The 22,474-nt window shown below is 40.1% G+C and overlaps 3 protein-coding genes across 4 annotated transcripts; 1 reads left to right on the plus strand and 2 right to left on the minus strand.

Moving 5' to 3' along the window:
* Window positions 1-59: 59 nt before the first annotated feature.
* Window positions 60-11,876, minus strand: LOC148322852 (transmembrane protein 184B-like). Of its 2 annotated transcripts, XM_088317618.1 has the most exons (10): window positions 11,426-11,876; window positions 6,028-6,261; window positions 4,225-4,390; window positions 3,076-3,166; window positions 2,908-2,983; window positions 2,739-2,830; window positions 2,450-2,619; window positions 1,876-2,070; window positions 1,687-1,713; window positions 60-847 (listed from the first exon to the last, which is right to left on the minus strand). In XM_088317618.1, the coding sequence occupies exons 2-10, from the start codon at window positions 6,259-6,261 to the stop codon at window positions 618-620; spliced, it is 1,281 nt and encodes a 426-aa protein (XP_088173744.1). In that variant the 5' UTR covers window positions 11,426-11,876; the 3' UTR covers window positions 60-617. The 2 variants fall into 2 exon arrangements, with proteins under 2 accessions (XP_088173744.1, XP_088173745.1); XM_088317619.1 differs by lacking the exon at window positions 1,687-1,713.
* On the plus strand, window positions 7,106-10,254 carry LOC148322853 (E3 SUMO-protein ligase ZBED1-like). The gene is made up of 2 exons (XM_088317292.1): window positions 7,106-8,078; window positions 8,600-10,254. Exons 1-2 carry the CDS (start codon window positions 7,106-7,108, stop codon window positions 9,625-9,627), a joined length of 2,001 nt encoding a protein of 666 aa, XP_088173418.1. The 3' UTR covers window positions 9,628-10,254.
* Window positions 11,877-12,369: 493 nt separating the features above from the next.
* Window positions 12,370-22,328, minus strand: LOC148322854 (casein kinase I). The gene is made up of 11 exons (XM_088317036.1): window positions 22,104-22,328; window positions 19,034-19,124; window positions 18,750-18,860; window positions 18,098-18,246; window positions 17,337-17,565; window positions 15,278-15,448; window positions 15,037-15,185; window positions 14,711-14,906; window positions 14,467-14,606; window positions 14,084-14,152; window positions 12,370-14,001 (listed from the first exon to the last, which is right to left on the minus strand). The coding sequence occupies exons 2-10, from the start codon at window positions 19,107-19,109 to the stop codon at window positions 14,120-14,122; spliced, it is 1,254 nt and encodes a 417-aa protein (XP_088173162.1). The 5' UTR covers window positions 19,110-19,124; window positions 22,104-22,328; the 3' UTR covers window positions 12,370-14,001; window positions 14,084-14,119.
* Between the last annotated feature and the right edge of the window lie 146 nt (window positions 22,329-22,474).

Genomic DNA, 22,474 nt, shown 5'->3' on the forward strand with positions numbered 1-22,474 from the left:
TGACACTGTTGATTTATTTTTTCATATAAAACAAGTGCCATGTGCCATTTCTGGACCAAAACTAAACCATACGTCCAAGGGTTTATGTGGGAATATTTTCTGACATTTTTATATGTTGACATAAAGCCTTGAATCACTGATTCACAAAAAAAAAAAACTGTCAGTGCGTTATTAATTGAAGCACATTTTCCTACCGTCACTATTTGGCAAGGTTTGGGCACAAGTTAGAATCAAGAATAAACATGACAAAAGCTACCACAAGTCAATAAACGATGGCACTTGTCGCTCCAGCTCAATATACTTACAGTAGCTTTCATCTAGCTTTAGCTGTGGGGTTTAAAGTGCAGTATCAGGAAGCTATATGGAGCCATATAGCGAATCAAACAAATTGCAAATACAGATTCCAGGCTATAATGGCCTCTACGGTGTTAATAATAAAAGCCACAACGTTGCCATCCAATTAACATATTATAGAAATACCCCAACTCTTTCCTCAATTATATATAATATTTTCCATGCTCTCACTAGCTCAAAAACCAGACATGTAACTGCCGGCCATGGCTTCTGAATTAAGGGCTACAAGAGTAAAGGGAAACTCGAGAGGATGTCATCAAGTCTCAGAACTCATCGTCAGAGCTGAGCAGCAGTGTCTTCTCATTGTCCCCTCTGGTGCTGAGGTTACTGTGGCTGCGAGAGAGAGCTGGGCCTCCACCTCGCTCCAATGTGGACTGCTGGGTATACTGCTGATAAGCTGGCGAGAAGTTATGGATGGCGTCTTGCACCATGTCCCCCGGATTCATGGTCTCCTTCAGGCTGCTGGAGATGCTCTTCATTGGTGCGCAGCGGCCTAGAGTTGAGGGAAGATGAAATTTAACTATCAATGAGGAGCATAGAGGAGGGGGGAAATTAAAAGGTGCATAAACTGAAATAGTATGAATCTCCTTTAAGATAGACTTTAGTGTCCATTTGAAATGTAGGTGACGCATTCCAACTATTTGCTAATCAAAATGATAACATGACTGGATCAACAGACAAGATTGTCAGTTGAGTGTAGACCTGCAGGTTGGTCAAACGGATAAAAAAGTAAAATGATGGTGGTCATGGTTATATGTTGTTGCGGTAAGTAACAATTTATGCTATCAGCAGTGTGTGTGCGCTGACAAAAATGAGGCATGGGAATGAATGCCTCACACATGCAAAATCTGTTAGCAAGACAGAGATTCCTCTATTTTGCAAGCGAGGATCTGTGGGCTACCTAACAGCCAGTTGCAACTCAAAACAGTACGATGATGTAAGATGACAGGAGCAAACTATTTTGGATTCTGGAGTGAGTGTGTGAATTCTATGTGACTTCACTTTTGATTTCTTTCAATTCAATTCTTCAAGAAGCCTTTCAGCTTATTTGAAACCGTCTTGTGTATTGGGGTTTATTGAATTTTCGATTGAAGTCCACCACGTGGCCTGTTGGAGAAGTAGCCACTGGTGCTGGATGGAAATACCGATGTTGATGCCAAACATGTGAGGACTATTCAACAAATAAACAATGGGAAATGAAATTAACATATAAACCATAATAATAAAAAAAGGAGAAAATGAACTCATAGTCAAGATATTACGTAACGCTCCTCAGAACAAAACACTTTGACAAGGACGAACATAAGGGAACAAAGCTAAGATCACACCTACCGTACTGTCCATAGATTGGAAATGAGCCTTTAAATGCAGCATAGCAAGGAAGAAAAAGGACACATAGAAATATTGAATTCAGACAAGTCAAGGACAGACAGAAGAGGAAAAAAAGAGCAAGAAAAAAAAAAGTAAAATAGACTCACAGTAGAAGGAATTATCAACTTTAAACATACAAAATTCAATTACCGTATGAATCCAGTCTTTTGTCCATGTAGACTTTGTAGGTGAAGGCATGGCGCAGAGCAACGGCAGCGAAGAACATCTCGATGCAGATGATGAAGTTCTGGTAACCAGCAGCAACAGTTCCCTCACCCACAGAAAAGTCCGCAGAGTTTATTTGTGGGATGGCACCACACTTCTCAAGGATGGCCAGCAACATTCCTGAATTGACAGAGAAGGAAAGACACGTGACAAAATGAGAAAACTCGTTAAGCGCTGCTCTCTTATGCCCAGACACTCAAGACTGAAATAATCCAGGTAACCGACTCCAACTTGTGATGTCAATTAAATAGGCCACACCCACTTCCAGTTTTGAAATTTTTTTATATTAAAAAAGCAACAAAAAATTGAGGTGTTTGGGGGGGGCTGGAAAAGACTCATAACATTGCATTTAATTTCAATGGGGAAAATTGTTTTGACAAATAAGTAAATTAAATTCGAAGATTGCTCGCTGAACAAACAAAACCCGTAAATCAAGCTGCCACTATGCAGTCTCCATTAGCAGCTGCGCTAGCGTGATGTGAAGTTGTGGTCTTCTTACCTTGCCAGAAGGAAAGGAAGATGACAGACTTGACCATGAAGAACTTCAGCACGGGGCTGTAGGGCACAAGTAACTCTCTTGTGGCAAAGTAGAAGAGGAAGAGCGCATACAGAGACAGACTGACTGAGATGTTGTAGATGATGGTCACGTACAAGTAGCCGCTTGCCACACTGGAAGAAAAGCAATCATTTGGAATACAACATTGAAATAGCGTGACCTGGTCAATAACCACTGTGTCATTAGCTGTGATCGATGAAATGACTTTTAGTAAGATGTTGTGGAAACATACTTGAAATCTCCATCTTTGTATTTTCCAAAGGCCTGAAGAATGACAGTGATGACGGCCATTAGTGGTTTGACCACACAGAACTGCAGAGTGGCCTTGGGGAAGAAAAAGAGTCAAAGTGAAGTGTGTGTGTATGCATACAGTATGAACACACTTGAGATTTCATTTGTACCTGTTTGCAGAACCTGAGGAAGCCAATGGAGTAGGTCTTACCCCACAGACAACAAGTCCCATACAAACAGCTTGACCTGAAGTGAAGTGAAAGGTCGTAGAGGTCAAACATGGGTGGACATGCATATGCAGAGTACAGTGCTTGTTAGCAGTGACAAACAATACTTACTCAATGGGCTTTCCTCTGATTTCCGCCATGATGGCACTCTCGCCGCCCAGATATTCATAACACAGACTGAGGAAGTTGTAGATGACGAAGGCTGTAGAGAGCGCAGGGAAAAAAATGACAGTTTTACAAGCAGAGATTCCACACCAGTGTGTCATAAGAGATCATCTGTGGTGTCACAGAAAGTTATTCAATTTCACTTTAAGGGTGTGTTTGCAGTTTCCACAAAAGCTGATTATAGTGAGTATAAACCTTACAATAATAGTACATTAAGTTCATCCCATCTTGATTATTTTTAATAGAAACGTGACATTCGCAATGGAGTGGCCAAGGCACCATGAATTTCGGAAAGCGGCTGATGAGGTCCAGACGATCATATTAACACAACTGCGAAGCAGCCGCTACACCAGTATCAATACATGACACTAGCATCAGTTGACCCGTTTTAATCAAATTTGTGGAGGCTCAAGCACTCCGCCAAATCAGATTCTGCTGCTTTTCATTTGCAGGAGGAAAACAATTCAACCTGTGTTCAAACAGACTGGCAACTGAAATTGTTTTTTTACCCCCGTAAGGGAAAATGTTATGAAACATTTTGGCTTACTTGGATTAGTTTTTCTAAAAAAATTAAACAGGAAGAAGAATTGAGTATATGAACATGAGATAACATAACCTAATGTGTACACAAAGCATACTGAATGATGCAGCTCTTACTGGACTTTGGTCAATCAATGTAGTTGAAACTAAAAAGAAGCACACTTGACTGCAAAACATTGAAAACAAGAAGGGGTGACATCACAACTTCATTCTCAAATTCTGCATGTACGTGTAGAAATTTTTGAGAAAGTAGAGACACAAAAGGCTGACACGCTTACATTTTTTTTTCTTGCCTCACTGCCTTTCAGTGGATTGGTTGCTAGGAAACAAGTTAGCCCTTTCCTGTACAGTAATCTTCAACAGGCCGCAGATATCATAATGAAGGTTGAGGTCTTTGTCAACATCATTTATTATATGACTGCGATGTCACAATTTATACTTTCTCTGATGGACAACATTGACTCATCTCTGTGGCGACTATGGCGCCATATTATCCAGTCTGATAGCAGAACAACGTTGTTTATCAGCTCAAGGCTCACTCCTTTGTCCACTCACCTTCGTAGCAATCTCTAACTGTGTCAAAGTAGACGTAGTACTCCTCATTGGTAAAGAATAGAAGGCTGAGCCAGGAGTCAAAGGCATAGATGGGGACAATGAAGAGAATCCTCACGATATGCCTCTGCTCATTGGGAGAGCTGTAGTAACGTAGGTGCATGTAGATCTGCGGAAACAAAGAGGTCAACTTTATTAGGTTCCATAATGCGAGACATTTAAGACATTGTAATGAGCAATGCATTTGCACGTAGTTGAGTCAGTCACACAATTTGTAATTGCATACAAGATGACTTTAATAGCCTTAAGAGATTATTAGCACCAACTAATGTTTGAGGTTTAATTCATACATTTCGCTGAACAATAAGAAGAAATGTTTGAAAGGTCTCGGTTTGTCAGCATGCTAGTGAACACAGGTGAGAAAGTGAAAGCAAAACATTCAGTCGGAGCATTTATTTGATGAAAAAGATCTAAACTGCAACTTGTTGTGCATGCTCACAGTGCTGCATTATAAATCATTTGCAGAAGACTACAACATGATACCTGGCACAAGCCAATGTGAAATTAAATCTTTCACAATGAGAATGAAAGAGGGGAATCTTCAATCACATCAAACCAGAAGCACAAGAGGAACAAATAAAATATTCACTGTCATTCACCATTAATTTAGCTCTACTTTGTGCGGCTCAGTCACATGACAACAGAAAATATTTGCTTAAGTTGAATGTTAGAGACATGTTTATGTGAAAGTTTGTGTTGTGCAAGCACACGGTGGTTGTCTGTGTGTGTGCAAGGTTGGTTGTTTTGGGGAACTGTTACTTGGCTTTCATCACGTCTATTCAAATGAGCGGACAGCAGGAAGAACTGGGCGGACCATAACGTCTCAGCCATCAGTCTCCTTTCAAACTGCACAATGTTCCACCTATCACTTTTCCTGGAGTGTAAACAGACACACACCTTTGTTTAAAAAAAAAAAAGGTCAACTCACAATCTACCTGAGTAACACTACACTGCTCACACAGGGCTGATAGCTAGAGGAGCAGACCCAACATCACTCACCTTGCTGCCTGAGAGAAAGAAAACACTAAACCTCTACACGAGCTGCATCAGCTCAGAGAACAATTGCACGGATGAACCAGTTGCCTTAAGGGAGATGTTACTTAACATTTCTGTAACGTGAGAGGAATCACACTTGTCAAATGCAGCATTAAGCTAATGGACTTTTGTAAGATAAAATTATTGTTTGTAGTGTGTGAAGCAAGCACACTTGGCTTCTTATTTGGAGAACTGTTTGAGCAAGAGGGCGAGGACAGGTTCTAAGCTATACTTAAAGAAAAGTGTGTCATAATAAGTTTTAATGAGTTTAAATGTATTTATAGCATGTGGAGGGGGTACAACTATAATAAATAAGTTTTCTATAAAGTCTTTCAGATTTTTACCCCTAGTGATGGGACTTTGCAGAGGTACACGTCTGTCAATAGAAGGTTCCATACAGTTGACCGTTGCATTTCAATGCACAAACAAAGCCATACATTTTCTGTGGACCTCAGTGACAAGATTGTATGACAGCACACATGTGAGGAGTCTCCTATTGCAAACAAGAACAATGCAGGACTTTACAAATATTGCCTACATGGTTAAGTGAGAACCCATTCCTCTGTAAAAGGCACGTTACCCCTACTGGGTGTTGGCGAAATGCACCAAAAAGAGTATCATGTTTAGAGGAAACAGGGCACAAATCAGATCAATACCATGCATACTGGCAGTGAAAAAAGAAACGTGGTAATAACATGGAACTGTCTTCACCTGATGACATGTGATCAGGAGTGCCGTCCAAACAAAAAAACCTGATATCGTTTGGGCAGTAGAGGTCATGAGGAAAATGGGCTGCTCCGGGGTGACCTCTGGGGCTTCTGGTATGAAGGAGGAGTTTGAGCCCCGAGGGGGCATGGTGGCAGGGGCCCTGGGGGCAAAGCCTGATGGAGAATCATTCGCCAGCCTCTCTGACAAAGGAATGTCTCGCCTCCAAAGCTGACTCATCTGTTTGAAGAAAGGAGGAAAAAGGAATATTTTAACCAAGACAATCAATAATGTCATGGTATCTTAAAAAGTTGTTGTGTGTTTCACTTGCTTGACAACTCAACCCAAATACACACAGAGTAATGAATTCCACTTTCGGATAAAAAAAAAAAGACTGCGAGCATTATATTCCTCAAAGCTTTACTTCCTTTGACCATGGTTCAGGAACAGCTTCCGTCCCACAGGACTTGGAAGGAATCGGTTGTATTCTGTATCCTAAATAATCTAGCATTTCTTTCTTGTAAGAGGTTACAAAACAAGTTAGTTGTGACATGGATAACAAAGTTACAAAGCAATACCTTCTAAATAAATAATGGATGCCGTGTTGCTCCACCTTCATCTACAGTACGTCAGTGTTAATTCCGGGAATGCAATGATCTAATCAGTGACTGAAAAAACGACTCTCTGCCTCCTCTCAGCACCAGCTAAGAAGGTTGGCATAAATTCGTGTAAGGATGACTCAGACAGCACATGGAACACATTGGAATTGTCCTTGCTATTAATAAGTAGAAACTGTATAAACCAACTCAGGGCAGCAACATATTTTTGTCAAGGTGTGACAATAAAGCATTGCAAATTAGTCATGTTGAAAAACAAGTAGTGTGGTTATATTTTTTCTATTGCACAGCTCCTGCGACATTACGAGAGTAAAGATTCACTGTGGTCAGTTATTTATTTTTGTGCTGAACCCACATTAATTTACGACTGACCCAGTAGTGGGGGATAAGACGAAATTAGATTTTAAGGACTTCGACGTGTAGACGATCTCATAAAGAACGAAATATTGCAAGATCGTCTATAGCGCATGTGCTATACAGCTTCACTCTACGGCGGTTCCGAGCGGCAGACGCGTCTCCAACCAACCAATCACAGCACGACCAGTGCACATTACGTCACACTCCCGCGTCCCTGCTTGTTTGTATTGCAGGAAGCAATGGCTGAAAGTCACCACGAAACCGAGTTGGTCCCTAAAAGAAACTCCACATCAACAGTGTGGATTTGGTTTGGTTTTTCCCCAGAGGACAAGGCGCAAAGCAAAGTCATTTGCAAAGTTTGCAGAGACTGCGTTCGGGCATCGGGTGGCAACACGACGAACCTTTTTAATCACTTGCGGAGACAGCACCCAAACCACTACGCCAACAGCCAAATCACACGGAGATCGGACACATGGCTCCAAGAGGCGGGCGCTAGCTTCATGCTAACACAACCAACGGTACCGCAGTCATTTCACAAGGACGCGCCATACGAAAGAACAAGCAAGCGATGGAACGAAGTAACCGAGGCAGTGACTTTTTACCTTGCTAAAGACACAATTCCTGTTAAAACAGTGGAAAACGAGGGGTTTAAAAGACTATTCCAAGTAATAGACCCGCGTTATGAGCTGCCCAGCCGTAAATATTTCTCTCGCACTGCCATTCCACGCCTGTACTCCGAATGCCGTGAAAAGCTTGAACGCCAAGTTCAGAACGTCCGTTTTTTTGCAACATCAAGTGATCTATGGTTCAGTCGCACTTCGGAGCCTTATGTAAGCTTGACGATTCATTATGTTCACAATTGGAAACTCTGTAGTGCGACTCTCCAAACGACGTGCTTTCCCGAAGATCACAACGGGGAGCTCATAGCGCAAGGACTGAGGGATGTTCTTCAGTGCTGGGGACTGAAAGAGGAAAATATGACCTGCATGACCACAGTCAGTGGGCCTACCATGGTGAAGGCTTTGGAACTCAACAATTGGACTACTCTGCCATGTTTTGGGCATGGACTGCACCTGGCCGTTGGTAAGTGAACTGTAAATGAATGAATAAATAAATGAAGTGATAAAGCAAAAAATGGGCCAAATATTTATTACTCGATCACGTAAAAATCTTAGCATCTTAATACGAGCAGTAATAGCATTAGTTATTGATGCATTGCTGCATCTTAAAATGACATTTTATTTATCAAATAACTCAAATTAAGAACACAAAATAGTAATTTATTTTGCTAGTCTATGATGAAACGAGCTTTGATTAAAACAACGCTCGCGCCCCTCGTGAGGATAAATGGCTTAGGATGGATGGATAAGAACACTGAAAACTGTATGAGTCTATATAATGTCATGTTTTACACGAGCCTATGATTTAAAAACATGCAAAATGTTTTATGTTAACTTTGTGGAAAATATAGCATGAGAGTAATCACAATAATTTGGATAGACTGTTTCAAAAAAACAATAGTCAATGACACCATGTATTTAACCTGATTTTAGTTTAATTTAATCAATACATGTGGTGGTTAATGTACTGTGTTCTTCTTTCAGCAAAAAGTTCCAACAATCCTCATGTATCGCGTGCAGTTTCTGTTTGCAAGAAAGTGGTGAGTGCATTCTCCTGCAGCTGGCAGAAGAAAATGGATTTGAGTCAAGCTCAAACTGAAATGAATCTACCTCAACAAAAACTCATCACAGAGTCGCCAACCCAATGGGGCTCCAAACTTGCCATGATTGAGAGAGTGTTGGAGCAAAAAAAGGCAATTTTTCACGTCCTGAAGGACGACAAGAAGACCTGGCACTTGGTGCCACCATGGCAAGATATTGATGTAATGGAGGCCATAAAGAAGGCCCTTTGTCCACTGAGAGATTTCACAGATGCACTTTCAGGGGAGGAATATATGAGTGTCTCTTATGTCAAGGCAGTCCTGCACCTGCTGAAGGTTAACCTCCTTAAACTGGACAATGAGGACAATGAGCTAACAAACACGATGAAGACAACCATCCTCAACTACATCACAGAAAAATACCAGGATCCCGCCACTGACGCCCTGCTGGACATGGCATCTCTTCTTGATCCCAGGTTCAAATCCCAATACATTGACAGTGACAGGAAACAGGGAGTAAAAGCCAGAGCCGTGTCTGAGCTGGAGTCCATCCTTGATGCACAAGCACACAATCAGCCTCCATCCACATCACAGAGTTCTGAGATACAAAGTCCACCAAAGAAAGCAAAGAAGAAAACTTTAGCCGACTTTTTAAAAATCTCAGGTGATGTATCTGTAACTGCCACCATGTCTGCCCTCCCAACTCTAAGAGAGGCAATAGATGAGGAACTGAAGGCTTACCTGTCCACACCAAATGCAGACGGTAAAATGGATCCTCTTGAATGGTGGAGACTCCACGAAGGAAACTTTCCGAGAGTCAGCCAATTAGCTCGAAAGTATCTGTGCATCCCCGCCACTAGTGCTCCCACAGAACAAATCTCCAGCACTGGTGGCAACATAGTAACTTGCCAAAAGGCTACTCTCAAGCCAGATAAAATTGACAAATTAGTGTTCCTGGCTAAAAATGTGTGACTGTAATCCTTCATATAATGCATCTCCTTTTACTGTACGAGATTAAAGCTTGAAAATGTCTGAACACAATTTGTTCTAAAGTAGCTGTATTGTTCACTCAGGTAGTAGGTGCTAAATTTCAATATTTGTTCTAAATTGTTGCACTTTAAGAGCAAAGAACTAATAACGTAGGGTTGCACTTTTATTTGACGCATTAAAATAAACTATTTGGTGAAATAGATGAAACAATCTTCATAAACCACTTGGAATATTTTTTTTATTTATTCCTCAGTGCTTCTCAATTATTTTCTGTTATACCCCCCCCATCAAGAAGAAAACAATTTGCGACCCGACCCCACCACCCACGCTCCGCCGCAACTGTAAATAATAGTATTTTCGTTGCAAAACAAACCAGCACCTTAGAGTTAATAGTCGCTGTGCACAATGTGCAATGACAGCACAACCGCCAACTACTGGAGTGGATGTGCAATTACACTTCATTTTCCATTACTACAATTTGTGCATTTAATTTTTGTTACAAAAGTGCCACATGTTTTTATTTTTACATTATTTTACCTTTTATGTTTACCATCACTGCACATTTTGCTAAACAAATGCACAATTTAAATAAAAACCTGTTCAAAGTTGCCTTAATGTATTTTTTTTCTTTTAGGGTTTTATATTCATTTTAAATATGTTTAGGTTTGACAGTAAAATGGTCATAACTGCAAATTTGTCCCCCCAAAAAAAATCATGATTGTGATTTTTTTTTTTTTAAATTGCAATATGACATTTTTGCCATATCGCCCACCACTAGGGCCTGACCATTCGCAAACTCACCGACTCGCACCTTTTACTGTAGAACCTAACACCTATCCTCGGACAAGCTCACATAAAGACACATTTTGACTGGCCATCATACAAACAAATACAAATAAATTATTAAATATATCAGAGCTGTAGCAATGAATCAATTTTGAATCAAATTGCTAATTGAATATCTTGGCAACAAATTTCATTATCAATCCATCGTATGGCAGAATCACTACCAATTACCCGAAACGTCGCTGTGGACGCAGAACCTGCTGTCATGACATGTTTGCATCTCTAATTATGCTGAATTTGAATGACGAAATCACTCTGCTGATTAATGATTAGGTCCTGATTAATCAATCACAATTAATTCCTGACACTTTCAACGTGCACAATGTCCACAAAGGCATGTAAGCCTGAAGAGCCATTTGGTTGCACTGTATCTAAAGCTAAGTACTCATTTTTGATCAAATGCTCAATGAAGATGCTCCCTGCTGGTGGTTGCCTGGGGCCTGTGCCCCCCTTGGCTCCAAACGCTACTGTTTTGAACATACTACAAGTTTGCACGAACATTTACCAATTCAGGACTGATGATTTGTTCATAATAAATAAAACAGACAGAAAGCTAATATGGTTTTACATTGATTAGAATGTAAATTGATGTCTTAATTAGGTTCAATACTGTCCTACTGTGCATTGACCGGAAAATGCCCAAGTCATTACATATTGCGAGGCTGGAACGTTCTACTCATCAGTAGTATTTGTGACAGGTCAACATATGTCTGCAGGCGAGTGGGCTGCCTCTCTCACTCTCGTGTCATTTTATTTCTCAAATTATGTTCAAATGCATTGAGAACAAACACTGGCTCGAGAAAAAAAACAATTGTCCCTCCTGCCATTATCGGAACTGCTTATCTTCACTTGGATCATTAATACGTTAATAAATAATTTGTGACTTTAAAATACATGTTACATATTTTTTGCATGACACACGTATAATACTTACCTCCTCTGCGGTTGTTGAGTCAGCGGAACCGCTTTGTATCCAAACATCAATTTAGCTCATCTCGAGTAGGTTAGGCACTTTTTCGAGATAACCGTCTAAAATGTGGCATTCCGACGGCCCATGAATACAAACTTTGCTCTGCTGCTAGAACACAAACGCATTTGCTTGTTGGCAGCAGCTAGCAAATGTGGGAATAGCTGGGAGGGCTAAAGCGAGAGCTCCTAGCTTGCGATAGCTTGTCTTTTCCAATCCCGTGTTAGCTTGTTTTTCTGCGTAAATTCAGGTGAAAAATAAACAAAACAAGGTTTTGCCAAGCCCTAAAATAGTAAAGAGCATATAACGACGACTCTCTTTTGTGACTTTCTTTCGAAGACGAATACGACTGTGCCGTTAGTCCTTCTTCACATCACCACCAGTGGATGCCAAAGCAAACATCAGATAGCCGCACATGCGCAGTGTGTGCGTGTGCCTTTGCCACGTAAAAATTGCTCACTTTATCAAAATCATTAGGAAAAAGCAGTATTAAATGGTGGAGAAATTCAGTTTACTCATGAATGTGCTATTTCATTATCACTACAGAGTGACCGCGGGCCTACTAGATAAACTGAAATTATTTTTTTTTATCAGCTGACTTCATTAAACAGTTTTACTGTGATTGGTTAATTCTGAACCCTGAGATGACGCGCGTTATCAGGGGGTGTGCGCACTTGCGCAACCACAAATTGTTTACTTTTCAAAATAGAAAAAAACTCAGAAACTATTAAGTGGTATTTACTATAACTCACATTGATATTACGTTTTGAAATGTTTTCTCTTGGTCGATTATCTTGATTTATTTCTCAACTCCTGACATTTAAATAGTGTGTAAACTTAATACAATATTAATTGTACATGAACATTTGCCAATCATGCGCAACACAGGTGATGAAATAAAGCCAAAGAGATTGTGAGATTCAGTTTTATTACTTCATAAAATATACACAAATACTGTTGTAAATAAAGTGTTAAAGAACTGTACAAGATATCAGTACACAATACATAAAGTGAAATTCTGTCACCTTAACCTATTTAATAACCCCCCCTCCCAAACACACACACACATATACAACAGTTACACTGCCACTGGGTCATGGTGCCCTGTACAAAGGTAATTACACAGTACCAAGCTATTTACACATCCCTGTAATGGAGTCAGTTAGTGACATCATCAAAATCGCAGGAGTTTAAAAACTTAAAATGTGACATCAGGTATTGGACTAATTTCTGCAAGGGGAATATACAAAGCCCTGTGTTTTATTAGGTGATCAGACAGCATTTGAAGGAAAGAGAAACCAAGACAAACATGGCAAAAGTTGCTTCTGGTGACAAAATGAAAGAAACATTTAAAAAAAAATAAAATAACATAACATAGTAGTTTAACATAAATAGCTGAAAGAAAAATAACCCAAAAGACACAAAATGAACCTTGAACTCTTATCAGGGATTACACAGTCACACTCTCACACCTAAAAACTTTGAAACACGCACACGCAACGCATTCACGACCCAGCTGGCAGAGCAATATTGATGTCCAAAATGTTGTAATTTAAATACCAAAACCTTTTAACTCATCCCATTAATATGCGTTTTTCTACTTTACATCTTAAAACAAAAAACACATTTTGGCTTTTACGTCAAAATTAAAAAATACAAATATTTACAGTGATGTAAACATAAAAAAAAAGGATGCTCCCACCACTCTAAATAATCCTATTGGGGTCTGCCAGCTCCCCTAAAGGTAAAAACAACATTAAAAAACATTTAACAGTAAGAATTATCGTAAAAATTGCAACCATTTTGTGTTGGTTCCAACAGGGTGCAACGGTGTCTGGTCAAATACACTGGTCATTTCTTGACGATGTTGCCTCAAGACTTGGGAGTGTTTTTTGTTTCTTTTTGAAAAAAAATATGGTGAGAACTTGCATTTGAGAGGACAGAGCACACGTGTTAAAAGGAATCAGTACTGGATATTTTTGATGGTTTGAGATTCGAGGGACAGTAACTTATCACACAACAGATCAAGGACGAGCAAGCAACTCACAGGAGGAAACAGAACTAAGAGCTGAGACAAGACTTTTAAAACCTCTTCTGTCTCTCATAACACTACAATCACTGACTTCCCTTTTCCATCGTTCCCAAAAAGGGCTAACTCTCCGCTAAGACAAGATCAAAAAAAGGGAGTTGACTTTTGAAATGAAACATGCTCGTGCCCGTCATCCTTTTACTTCATTGTCAAACGTTCCTCTTATTCAGACAGAAAGCTTGTTAGGGGGATGTTTCTAGGAAGGGGGAGGATCAGTCACAAGCAACAATGATGTAGCACTGTCACTTTTTGCATCGGCATGATGATGATCCAGGGTTTCGCAGAGGTTTCATAAAAAGACTGGATGCTGGCTACTATAAAAAGTTCTTTGCAGGATCCTGTTGGAATTTGTTGTACTTTTCCAAAGATCCATGTGTCCATTGGCATCAATCTTTTCATTAGTCGGAGTAAAAATGAAGGAAGGGACCAGAGACACAACCATACCTTGCGGCCCCTGCAAGAAAAACAATTATTAGTCACGTGTATTAAGTAGTGTGCTTCGGCAACCATCCCACCAATTAACAAGGCGAGCTTACCTTCCACTTTCACGTTCATGCAGAACCAAGGAGATTTTATTTGCCCATGTGCTCGAATGGCACGCTCACCTGCACAGAGAGGAGACATGTGACTCCAGAGCGATACAATTTTTACAACAATGAACAGGTTTTCACCTGAGATAGGTGCAAATTAGCGATAAAGAGAGAGACCATATGAAGCAACCTGCCTTCAGCCTTCTCTGCTTTGCTTTTGAATGTTAACAGTTGTGTTTGTAAATGCGTGTAGGTGTGTCTTTGCGCTATATAAATAATGCTGCCTTGCCTTCCTGTGAAATTCATTTAAAGTACCACTTAGAAAATACGAGAGATAGCGGGGTCGTGAACGATAACCGGTGTAAAATGTGATATGAGTATCTTCTCACCTGTGATGTGGAAATCCTGGATTGATCGTGACGGGCTGTAAGGTCGGAGGACGACACATTAGCTGGAGCCCCACGGTGGAGCCGCATGCTCACCTTCCTTTCCCTCTCCGCACGAGAAATGGCGCGGGGCGATGTGTTTCCTGAAACAACGCATTGACACCAGACGACAGTAAGTATGGTGACGAAAGCTGTTTCATTGGGAACATCAGTTGGAGACTTTGCTCACATTCAGGGTCCAACTCACCGGACTGTTGGACTCGTGAAGCAGGGTTAGAGATGGCCTGTTCTGGTCCGTTTCTGACTCTGTTGGCAGGTCCAGGATTGGGACCTGGCGGGAGACCTCGTGCAGCGGAACCCCTGGGAGCAACACCAATCCGATCGTCCCTCTCATCACCGGTCCTCCTCTCCCGGTCTCCATCTTCAGTCGTCCGGGTGGCCCCCTGTAGTCCAAGACCAGCCATGTTTTTAAGGTTTTTTTTTCCCCTCAAAACTAAAATCAACTATGGAGGACAGTCTCAGTGACAATTAGTAAATCATCACTACTTAAATAAGACACTTTGGTCAACTTACAAACTTGAGCATATTCCAGTCAAAGACATAATCATAGGAGAAGCCCTGCCGGTGGAAGAGATTTCTGAAGAGCTGTCGCAGGTAGGAGTAATCTGGCTTGTCATCAAATCGGAGTGATCGGCAAAAATTTAGGTATGTGGAGAACTCCGCTGTAAGAGAATCACAAAAAAGTTAATGCTTTGTAGTTTTCGTGAAAAGATTTGTTTTAGTTCAAAACCGAGAGAAAATCCAGTTGACTTACAAGGGTACCCTTTGCAAAGAACCTCAATCGGTGTAGACATTTTCTTCTCGCTGATTCGTTCATACTTCTGTCTCTTTGTAGCAGCCTTCAGGCCTTGCCAGGGTAAGGATCCCAGGTTGAAATACATGAGGACGTAGCCGAGGGACTCCAAGTCATCACGTCTGGATTGCTCTGGAAAAAAACATTTCCAAGAGTTAAGAGCTGCAAGTTATATATTCTTTGATGAGATTTTCCCAAAACAACAGTGTGAAAATGCTATGTGTGGTTAGGATGGCCACTTCAGCCTGAGTACAGAACACCAAGAATAAAAAAAAAATAAATAAATAAATAAAATGGGATGATGGGTTCCAGAGAAAATTTTCTTTTTGTGTCGGACAAAATGATCTTTGGGGGAAATGCTGTTGTTAACTACAGAAACATTTGGTCAACAAAGTCTTTAAATTAGAGTTAAAAATTATAACTTATTTATCAACCAATTCAACGTTGCCGTTTTGTCTGCTACTTGGGGTAGCACTTTTCCGATGACTGTGACCTTTTCAACGTTGTTGTCTAAGCTAACCTCATCCTAAATAGCACAGAAGAGACATTATTGGTGAGATGAGGATAGACTGTAATGTACTTTAGTCTCTGCATTTTCCTGAATTTATTTGTTATGGAGTATTTAAGAGGCCTTTGAAGTTCTCAATCCATGTTTTTCTTCAGAAAATTCCACAAACATGGGAGCCATGTTGCTAATTTGGCTGATTTTAACAAAATAAAAAGTGACTTCCTACAACCTGTAGGAAAGCTGCACACTCCGCTATTTATTTTGTTCAACAAAAGACAGGCTTTTTGGACATCCATCCCTTATCTGAACCTCAACGATCTAAATTACTGTTTAATTTTCACATTCACAAAATGGGGAAAAATATACTCCCATACGGTTTCACTTCTGTCCCCTTGATTACCGTGAAGATGCCAGTAATTAATTATTTTTTTTTTTACCAATAACTCAAATTTATAGGATAAAAAAAATGTTGATAGTATTAATATAATCAGAATTGCATCATGTCAACAAATCACAAGTAGTACTAGTCCACAGTGGAAAGCAAAAGAAGAAACATAATAGACATAATTACTATATTTATTGGTAAATTGTAACTGAATAAAAAGGTCAATATAAAAGTCCCAATCATGGAAAATGTTCTGCATGACGCAGAGGATTACACAATTCATGAAGACCAGTGTCAATGTCATGGGCTATTTTTTTTCCCCGCCAAATGAATCGTACGGGTTTGATGTAGTCCGTATAAATAAAAACCTAAGTGCGTCTACACAATCATTTCACGTCAGGAATATTATGCCGCTGTGGAACGGGACAGAAGTAGTGGCCGGACATGAATAGCAATAGGACTTATATTTACATTTAAAAGGCTTTAGTTTGGATGTTATTTATTTTAAAATCAAAATTAAAAAATTACTGGGAAAACACATTATGTAGAGATCACATCTCAACCCGGGTCTACTTCAACACAAAATAGTGTTAACAGGCAGATGTCATAGTGGCCCAGAGTGCAATCTATAATAAATTAAGGAGAATGCCTATAAACAACAGGACTGAAGGTGCATTCAGTCAGCCATTAGCTCTGCTCTGTGTGGAAAATAATCTGGATTGATTCATTTTAAATGAGGGTAGCAGATATGCCAACACACAGCCACAGATGATATGAAATGGAGATTGTAAATTTCTACTTCAGCGTTTATAGCTTCTCAATGTTTCCTAAATGGACTTGGAAAGTGAAGCAAAATTATGTTTTGTAGTTTCAAAAGTAAAAGTCAATTTTGTTTTTCGTGTTAAAACAAAGGAACCCAGAAGATGAAGAATATTAAGGCTTGAAATTCTCAACGCTTCAAATGAACTGGCTGGATGTTCTGGTAAATTCTAGACATTAACACTTAAAGAGTTATTACTAGAGGATGCATGGCTATTAGTCAATATTTGGGCGTCCAAAAAAATCAAGACTGAAAACAAGCAACTTATTCCATACAGGTTAGTGAATATGTTCCTTGTGCTGCTTACCAATTCCAAGATGAGTGTTGATCGAAGCGTAACGTGCTGTGCCTGTCAGGTTCTTGTTCTCCCTGTAGGGGATGTGCTGGTGTGTGCGGGCATCGCGGTACTTTTTGGCGAGACCAAAGTCAATGATGTACACAAGATTGCCCTTCTTGCCAAGCCCCATTAAGAAGTTGTCTGGTTTTACATCACGGTGAATGAAATTCTTGGAGTGGATGTACTCAATTCGGCTTATCTAAAGATGGATGAGAGAAGAAAAGGAATACATTTTTGCTCTTGCATATAGACGGCACAATGACCTGCATTCATGATCACAAGACACCTCGACAGACATTCTAATAACATACATTGGAACTGTTAGTCGAACTAACCGGAGGACATACTTCAGAAATAACGGTAAGGTAGAGGGTTTTATTTTTTTACGATGGCAACAGCTTGACCCTGGACAAGATTTTACTATTCACATTAATTCCTATGCGACAATATATGTTTGAATTCAGATCAATTGGACGTTGACCAGTGTTCTATAACATGTTGTGCTGTACTTTGGATCTTACACAGCATTTGACAATGGAAAAACTCAACAAGAGGGTCAAAATGATATCATTTGAGTAAAAAAAAATGGGGACAGCCAAATGCAAAAAATAAAATGCATGCATACAGGGAACCTGGAAAATTTGAATGTTTTAAACAAAACCACTGGGGCATCAAATCCAGTCATGTGCAAAACTAGCACTTCTAAAAATGCACTCATGACATCAAAATACCATTTGGTCTGCCAAGAGCAGGACGGTCTTCAGGCTGAACTTTCGGGAGCAAAAGTTGAAAAGATCCTCGAGACTGGGACCGAGTAGTTCCATCACCATCACATTGTAGTCTCCCTCTGCGCCACACCACTTTATCGATGGAATTCCCACTAGAATGAACAAATACACACCATTGGCATCAAATTGATTGCAATTCATCACAAATAGCCAAAGTTTTAAACTAACGTCTTAACTGAATGTCCTAAAAGCTAAAAAAAATTGCACATTTATTTTTTAAAAACGCTTGGTTATAATAATGCCCCTCCTCCTTTCTTTTTAAATTCATAATATATTTCCAATTGTCTTGAGTGTGGTGGCTTGGCAGGTTCAAAATGTTCTGTGCAAATTAATGTTGTCATTTTAAGGAATTATGCAAACACAGCCTTTGTTTGTAAATACATTCAATCATTCCATGTAGACTTGTGCCACAACTTGGGTACACATGCCCCTGGTTGGGAAACTGATAATTGCTGAAAAAAAGGCATCTTTTTTTTTTTTTTTTTTTTTAAACGATGTCTGCTGTATTAGTGTTAATAACGGAAAGCGCTTTGTTACAGCTCCAGCTGTTGTGAAATGCGCGATATAAATAAAATTGTATTGCATTGTATTGTACCTCCTCCTTGCATCATCTTGTAGAACTTGCTCTCAATGTGCAACTGTGGGTGTTTGGTCTTCACACATTCAAGTTTGATGGCTACCTCCTCACCAGTGGCAATGTTGGCACCTGAAGAGATCCAAACAACCAATCGTAGCTGCAATCATTTACGGATCCATAAAATGCGTATGAAAGACAATTAGGCTGAAGAGAATTCAATGGTAAAGTTTGATAAAACTGATTACGAAAACAAAAGTGAAACTTTTGCAACACAAACAAAGTCAATACATTTTTCTACTTACCAAGGTAAATGTCTCCAAAGGAACCGCTCCCTATCTTTCGTCCAAGCCGATATTTGTTCCCCACTCTGAGCTCCATGATTGCGAGCAGTCGCTGTAATTTCAAAACAAGTGACAAAAAACATACACAGTGACAATTAGAAGGCAAAGAACAAGTGACATCAAGATAATTTAATTCTCGCTATACCTGTTGTCAAAATATTAAAGAGAAATGGGAGTGGTGGAAGAAGAGAACGAGCCCGTCGGACGAATCAATATAACAGAGTTCGGATGAGAACTGAGCTGGATGAGTGGATCAGCTAACAGCTGTCTGCCCTCCAGTCATGCACAAATAGATTTGGTGGGTAGCTGGGCGAGGGTAGGTGGTTGCAGTGAGATCAGCAAAAACAAGGGCGGGGGGAAAGAAATAACAAAACGTGGGCTCGGCAGAATTCGCAGTTGCCAATTGGAAGAGAAGTTTTGGGGGGGGGGCAATTGTATGACTATGGAGAAAAAAATATGTATTTATTACTATTATTTTATAGGTAAGTGACCATTCATAGTAAGTATAGCTCCTGTCTATTTGAAGCAATGTTGTGAGTGCAAGCAGTGCACATAAGAAAAGTCACCATTACAACTAAACAACAAAAAAGCAACAATATCAGATGAGAACGAGCGATGTATTCACCAAAGTTTTTGAAACTGAGAGCTACTGCTTATGGTACTAATCTATATAAAGGGCTACTAAATTGACATACGCACACTTGTGAGGCTACTGCAGGTAAAAATTAGTAAATAGTTTGAAAAAACGGTAATTGACGTATTATTTTTTTCCGATAAATGGCTAGGATTCAGTCACTGGTTTGATCTGTAACTGTTCTGGATAATAGGCACAAATTTTGATCCTTGTTTTCCCAATTTAAAAGCGCATGTTTGCAATTTTTTATAATATTTGGATCAAACACAAAAGGTCAGTCTTCTTTCATGGAGGAAGACAGAAAGCTGAGAATATTTAACTTCTGAAAAACTGAAACCTGAGGATTTTAAGTGTTTCAAGTTAAACAGTGGCTCTAAATGATCGATTATATCAAAACAATTGTTGATTAATTTGATGACCAAAGCCAACTAATCTTTCAGAACTACCAATGAAAAGTCTCCTAATAGTTGCGCACCTTTTTGAAACATGAAGTCCAGATCTAAATGTCTGTATTTGACAGGCATATTCACATTAACATGTTCACTTATCACAATTTAACATCTCTGCAAGCATCATGGCACTTAACACAAATCTGTCATTTCACTCGGCCCATTTTTCACATGAAAACACCAGATGATGCGACACATTTAAAAAAGGAGGCCACAGAAGCCCCTCGTCCCCGTCTTGCGAAAAGAAAACCAATCTGCTTTTGTTGAGGTGATGGATTTAGGTCCATTAAGGGTCAGGTTTCAATACGCCACAAGAGTGTCTTGTGCGCGCAGTAAAGTATCTGAGTTAGCAAGGAGCATTTTTCACAAAGTGACACAAAAAGTGCCATAATCCAATTACGTGGTAGAGGATCAGTGACACACACTTTTACACAGCCTGTTGAGATCAGGTCCATCTGGTTTATTTACATTGCATTTGATTATGTTTCTCTTTCGCTCAACATGCTGTGCAATTATTAAAAACAAATAATAACCAACCTGTGTTGCTCCTTCTGGCATAATGGGAAGTGAGGTTTGTACATGTACTGACACAACATTGACATTCATATTTGGAAGGGCATTTTGAGAACATATATACACTCCAGATGTCATCTGACAAGCTGTGGGGAACAGTTTTCCTAACAAGGGTTGTTTTAGTTATCAAGTCCTCAGAGGATACTACTATTCAATGATTCATCACAAATATAACATTACATAGGATCATTTACAAGTTAAAAGTGGCAAGGCTTAATGGTTGCATGAAAATAAAATAGAATTGCATGGTGAGTCATGTGGCCCATAGTCCCCCACCCCTGCATTAGACTGACACTGTTCATCATGTGGCCAAAGCAGGACAGAGACTGGAGGAAACTAGTAAAAAAGTAGCTACTAAAGTTGCCTCACCCTGTCACTTTTTATTTCACATTTCACTGCATAAATGTGATAGTAGGAGCCTTTGGGGGTGAACGGGGACTCATACTGCATCATAAGCTATAGTATAAATCATCAACAGGACAATGGCCAGGTTGCATTTTAGTTTCTATTTAGAGATCAGTTTGGCTGAGGGTGTTCCTACAAACTATATTCTGCAGTCTCCAAAGAGAAATCCGCATGTTTTAGATGTTCGATTGGTGAACTTTACGTATAAAAGCTTCAGAAAAAAAAACAACTAATTGGGTCGTAACACTAATGAGGGGGGGGGAAAAGCAAGTGTCACAGCCCTAAAGCCAAAGGATTTCACAATCACGCATGAAAAGCAGTACTGCAACGCCTCTCACACTGCTGTCATTCCAAAATCAACTTGCATTACAAACTCGACAACCAGCACCGAGCAGCCTTATAGCAGATCCAAAACATAGAATAAAATATATACAACACAGTATGTTGCTCAACGGTAGTCAAGATTTACTCAGCTACGTTAGCTATTTCATGAAGAGCAGGTCGATCACGCTTAACAGACAAGAGCGACATCCTAAATAATCAAATTTTGTCAAAATGTTCCAACACCTTCGGCTACCCACGAAGTGTAACCAGACATGTAAAAAATGCATTTACATGCCTGAAAATGACTTTTAATAACGAAGAAAGGGTGTCACTATACCGTTAGCTATCAAGAGCAAGCTAGCGTTACTTGGTGGTGGGTTAGCCAGAACCTTGATACGAAACAATTGCACCATTTCATCAACATTAAGATAAGCTTCACACTTTGTACGTCAAGTATTATGTCCACATTTCGTATTTTATTTAAAACCACATCCATTCTTGTACTAGACTGGTCTATGTTGATAGACAGGACCATCTAGGTGCCCCCTCCCCCTATGCTGCTAAGCCGTGAATAGTAGACTCTGATTCGGCCAAATCAGGCCCCTTTTCCCCCTTGGTTTCGCCGGTTCCCGAACCCTCCACTTACCCGATATTGGATTCGTATGAAAGCTGGTTCTCTGAAGATCGTGTCCCGGTAGTTGTCAGGCGGGTAGGAGCCTTGGTCGAGGAGGATTGGAGCGGATTCTCGCGGCTCTCATTCCCCCAGCTCGCAGCTCTGTCGTCGGTTGCACTCCTTGTTGATAGTCCCTGAGAAGCTCCAGTGGCACGAGCGGCCGTCCTCCCTTCCACGAATCTGCCCCCACTCCGCCCCCCGTTACTTAAGCATTGATGATGTCATTCTCCCGACGTCAAGGCACGGGTTTTTAAGGAACAACGCATGCATTTCACCCCTTTATACACGAAATAATGCACAACTACTAATTTTTCACTCTGTCGTCATTGTGAACCGACTCGTGG

Source organism: Idiotropiscis lumnitzeri, chromosome 15, assembly GCF_059441095.1.
Source record: "Idiotropiscis lumnitzeri isolate Australia: NSW breed Sydney's pygmy pipehorse chromosome 15, RoL_Ilum_1.0, whole genome shotgun sequence".
NCBI lineage: Eukaryota > Metazoa > Chordata > Actinopteri > Syngnathiformes > Syngnathidae > Idiotropiscis > Idiotropiscis lumnitzeri.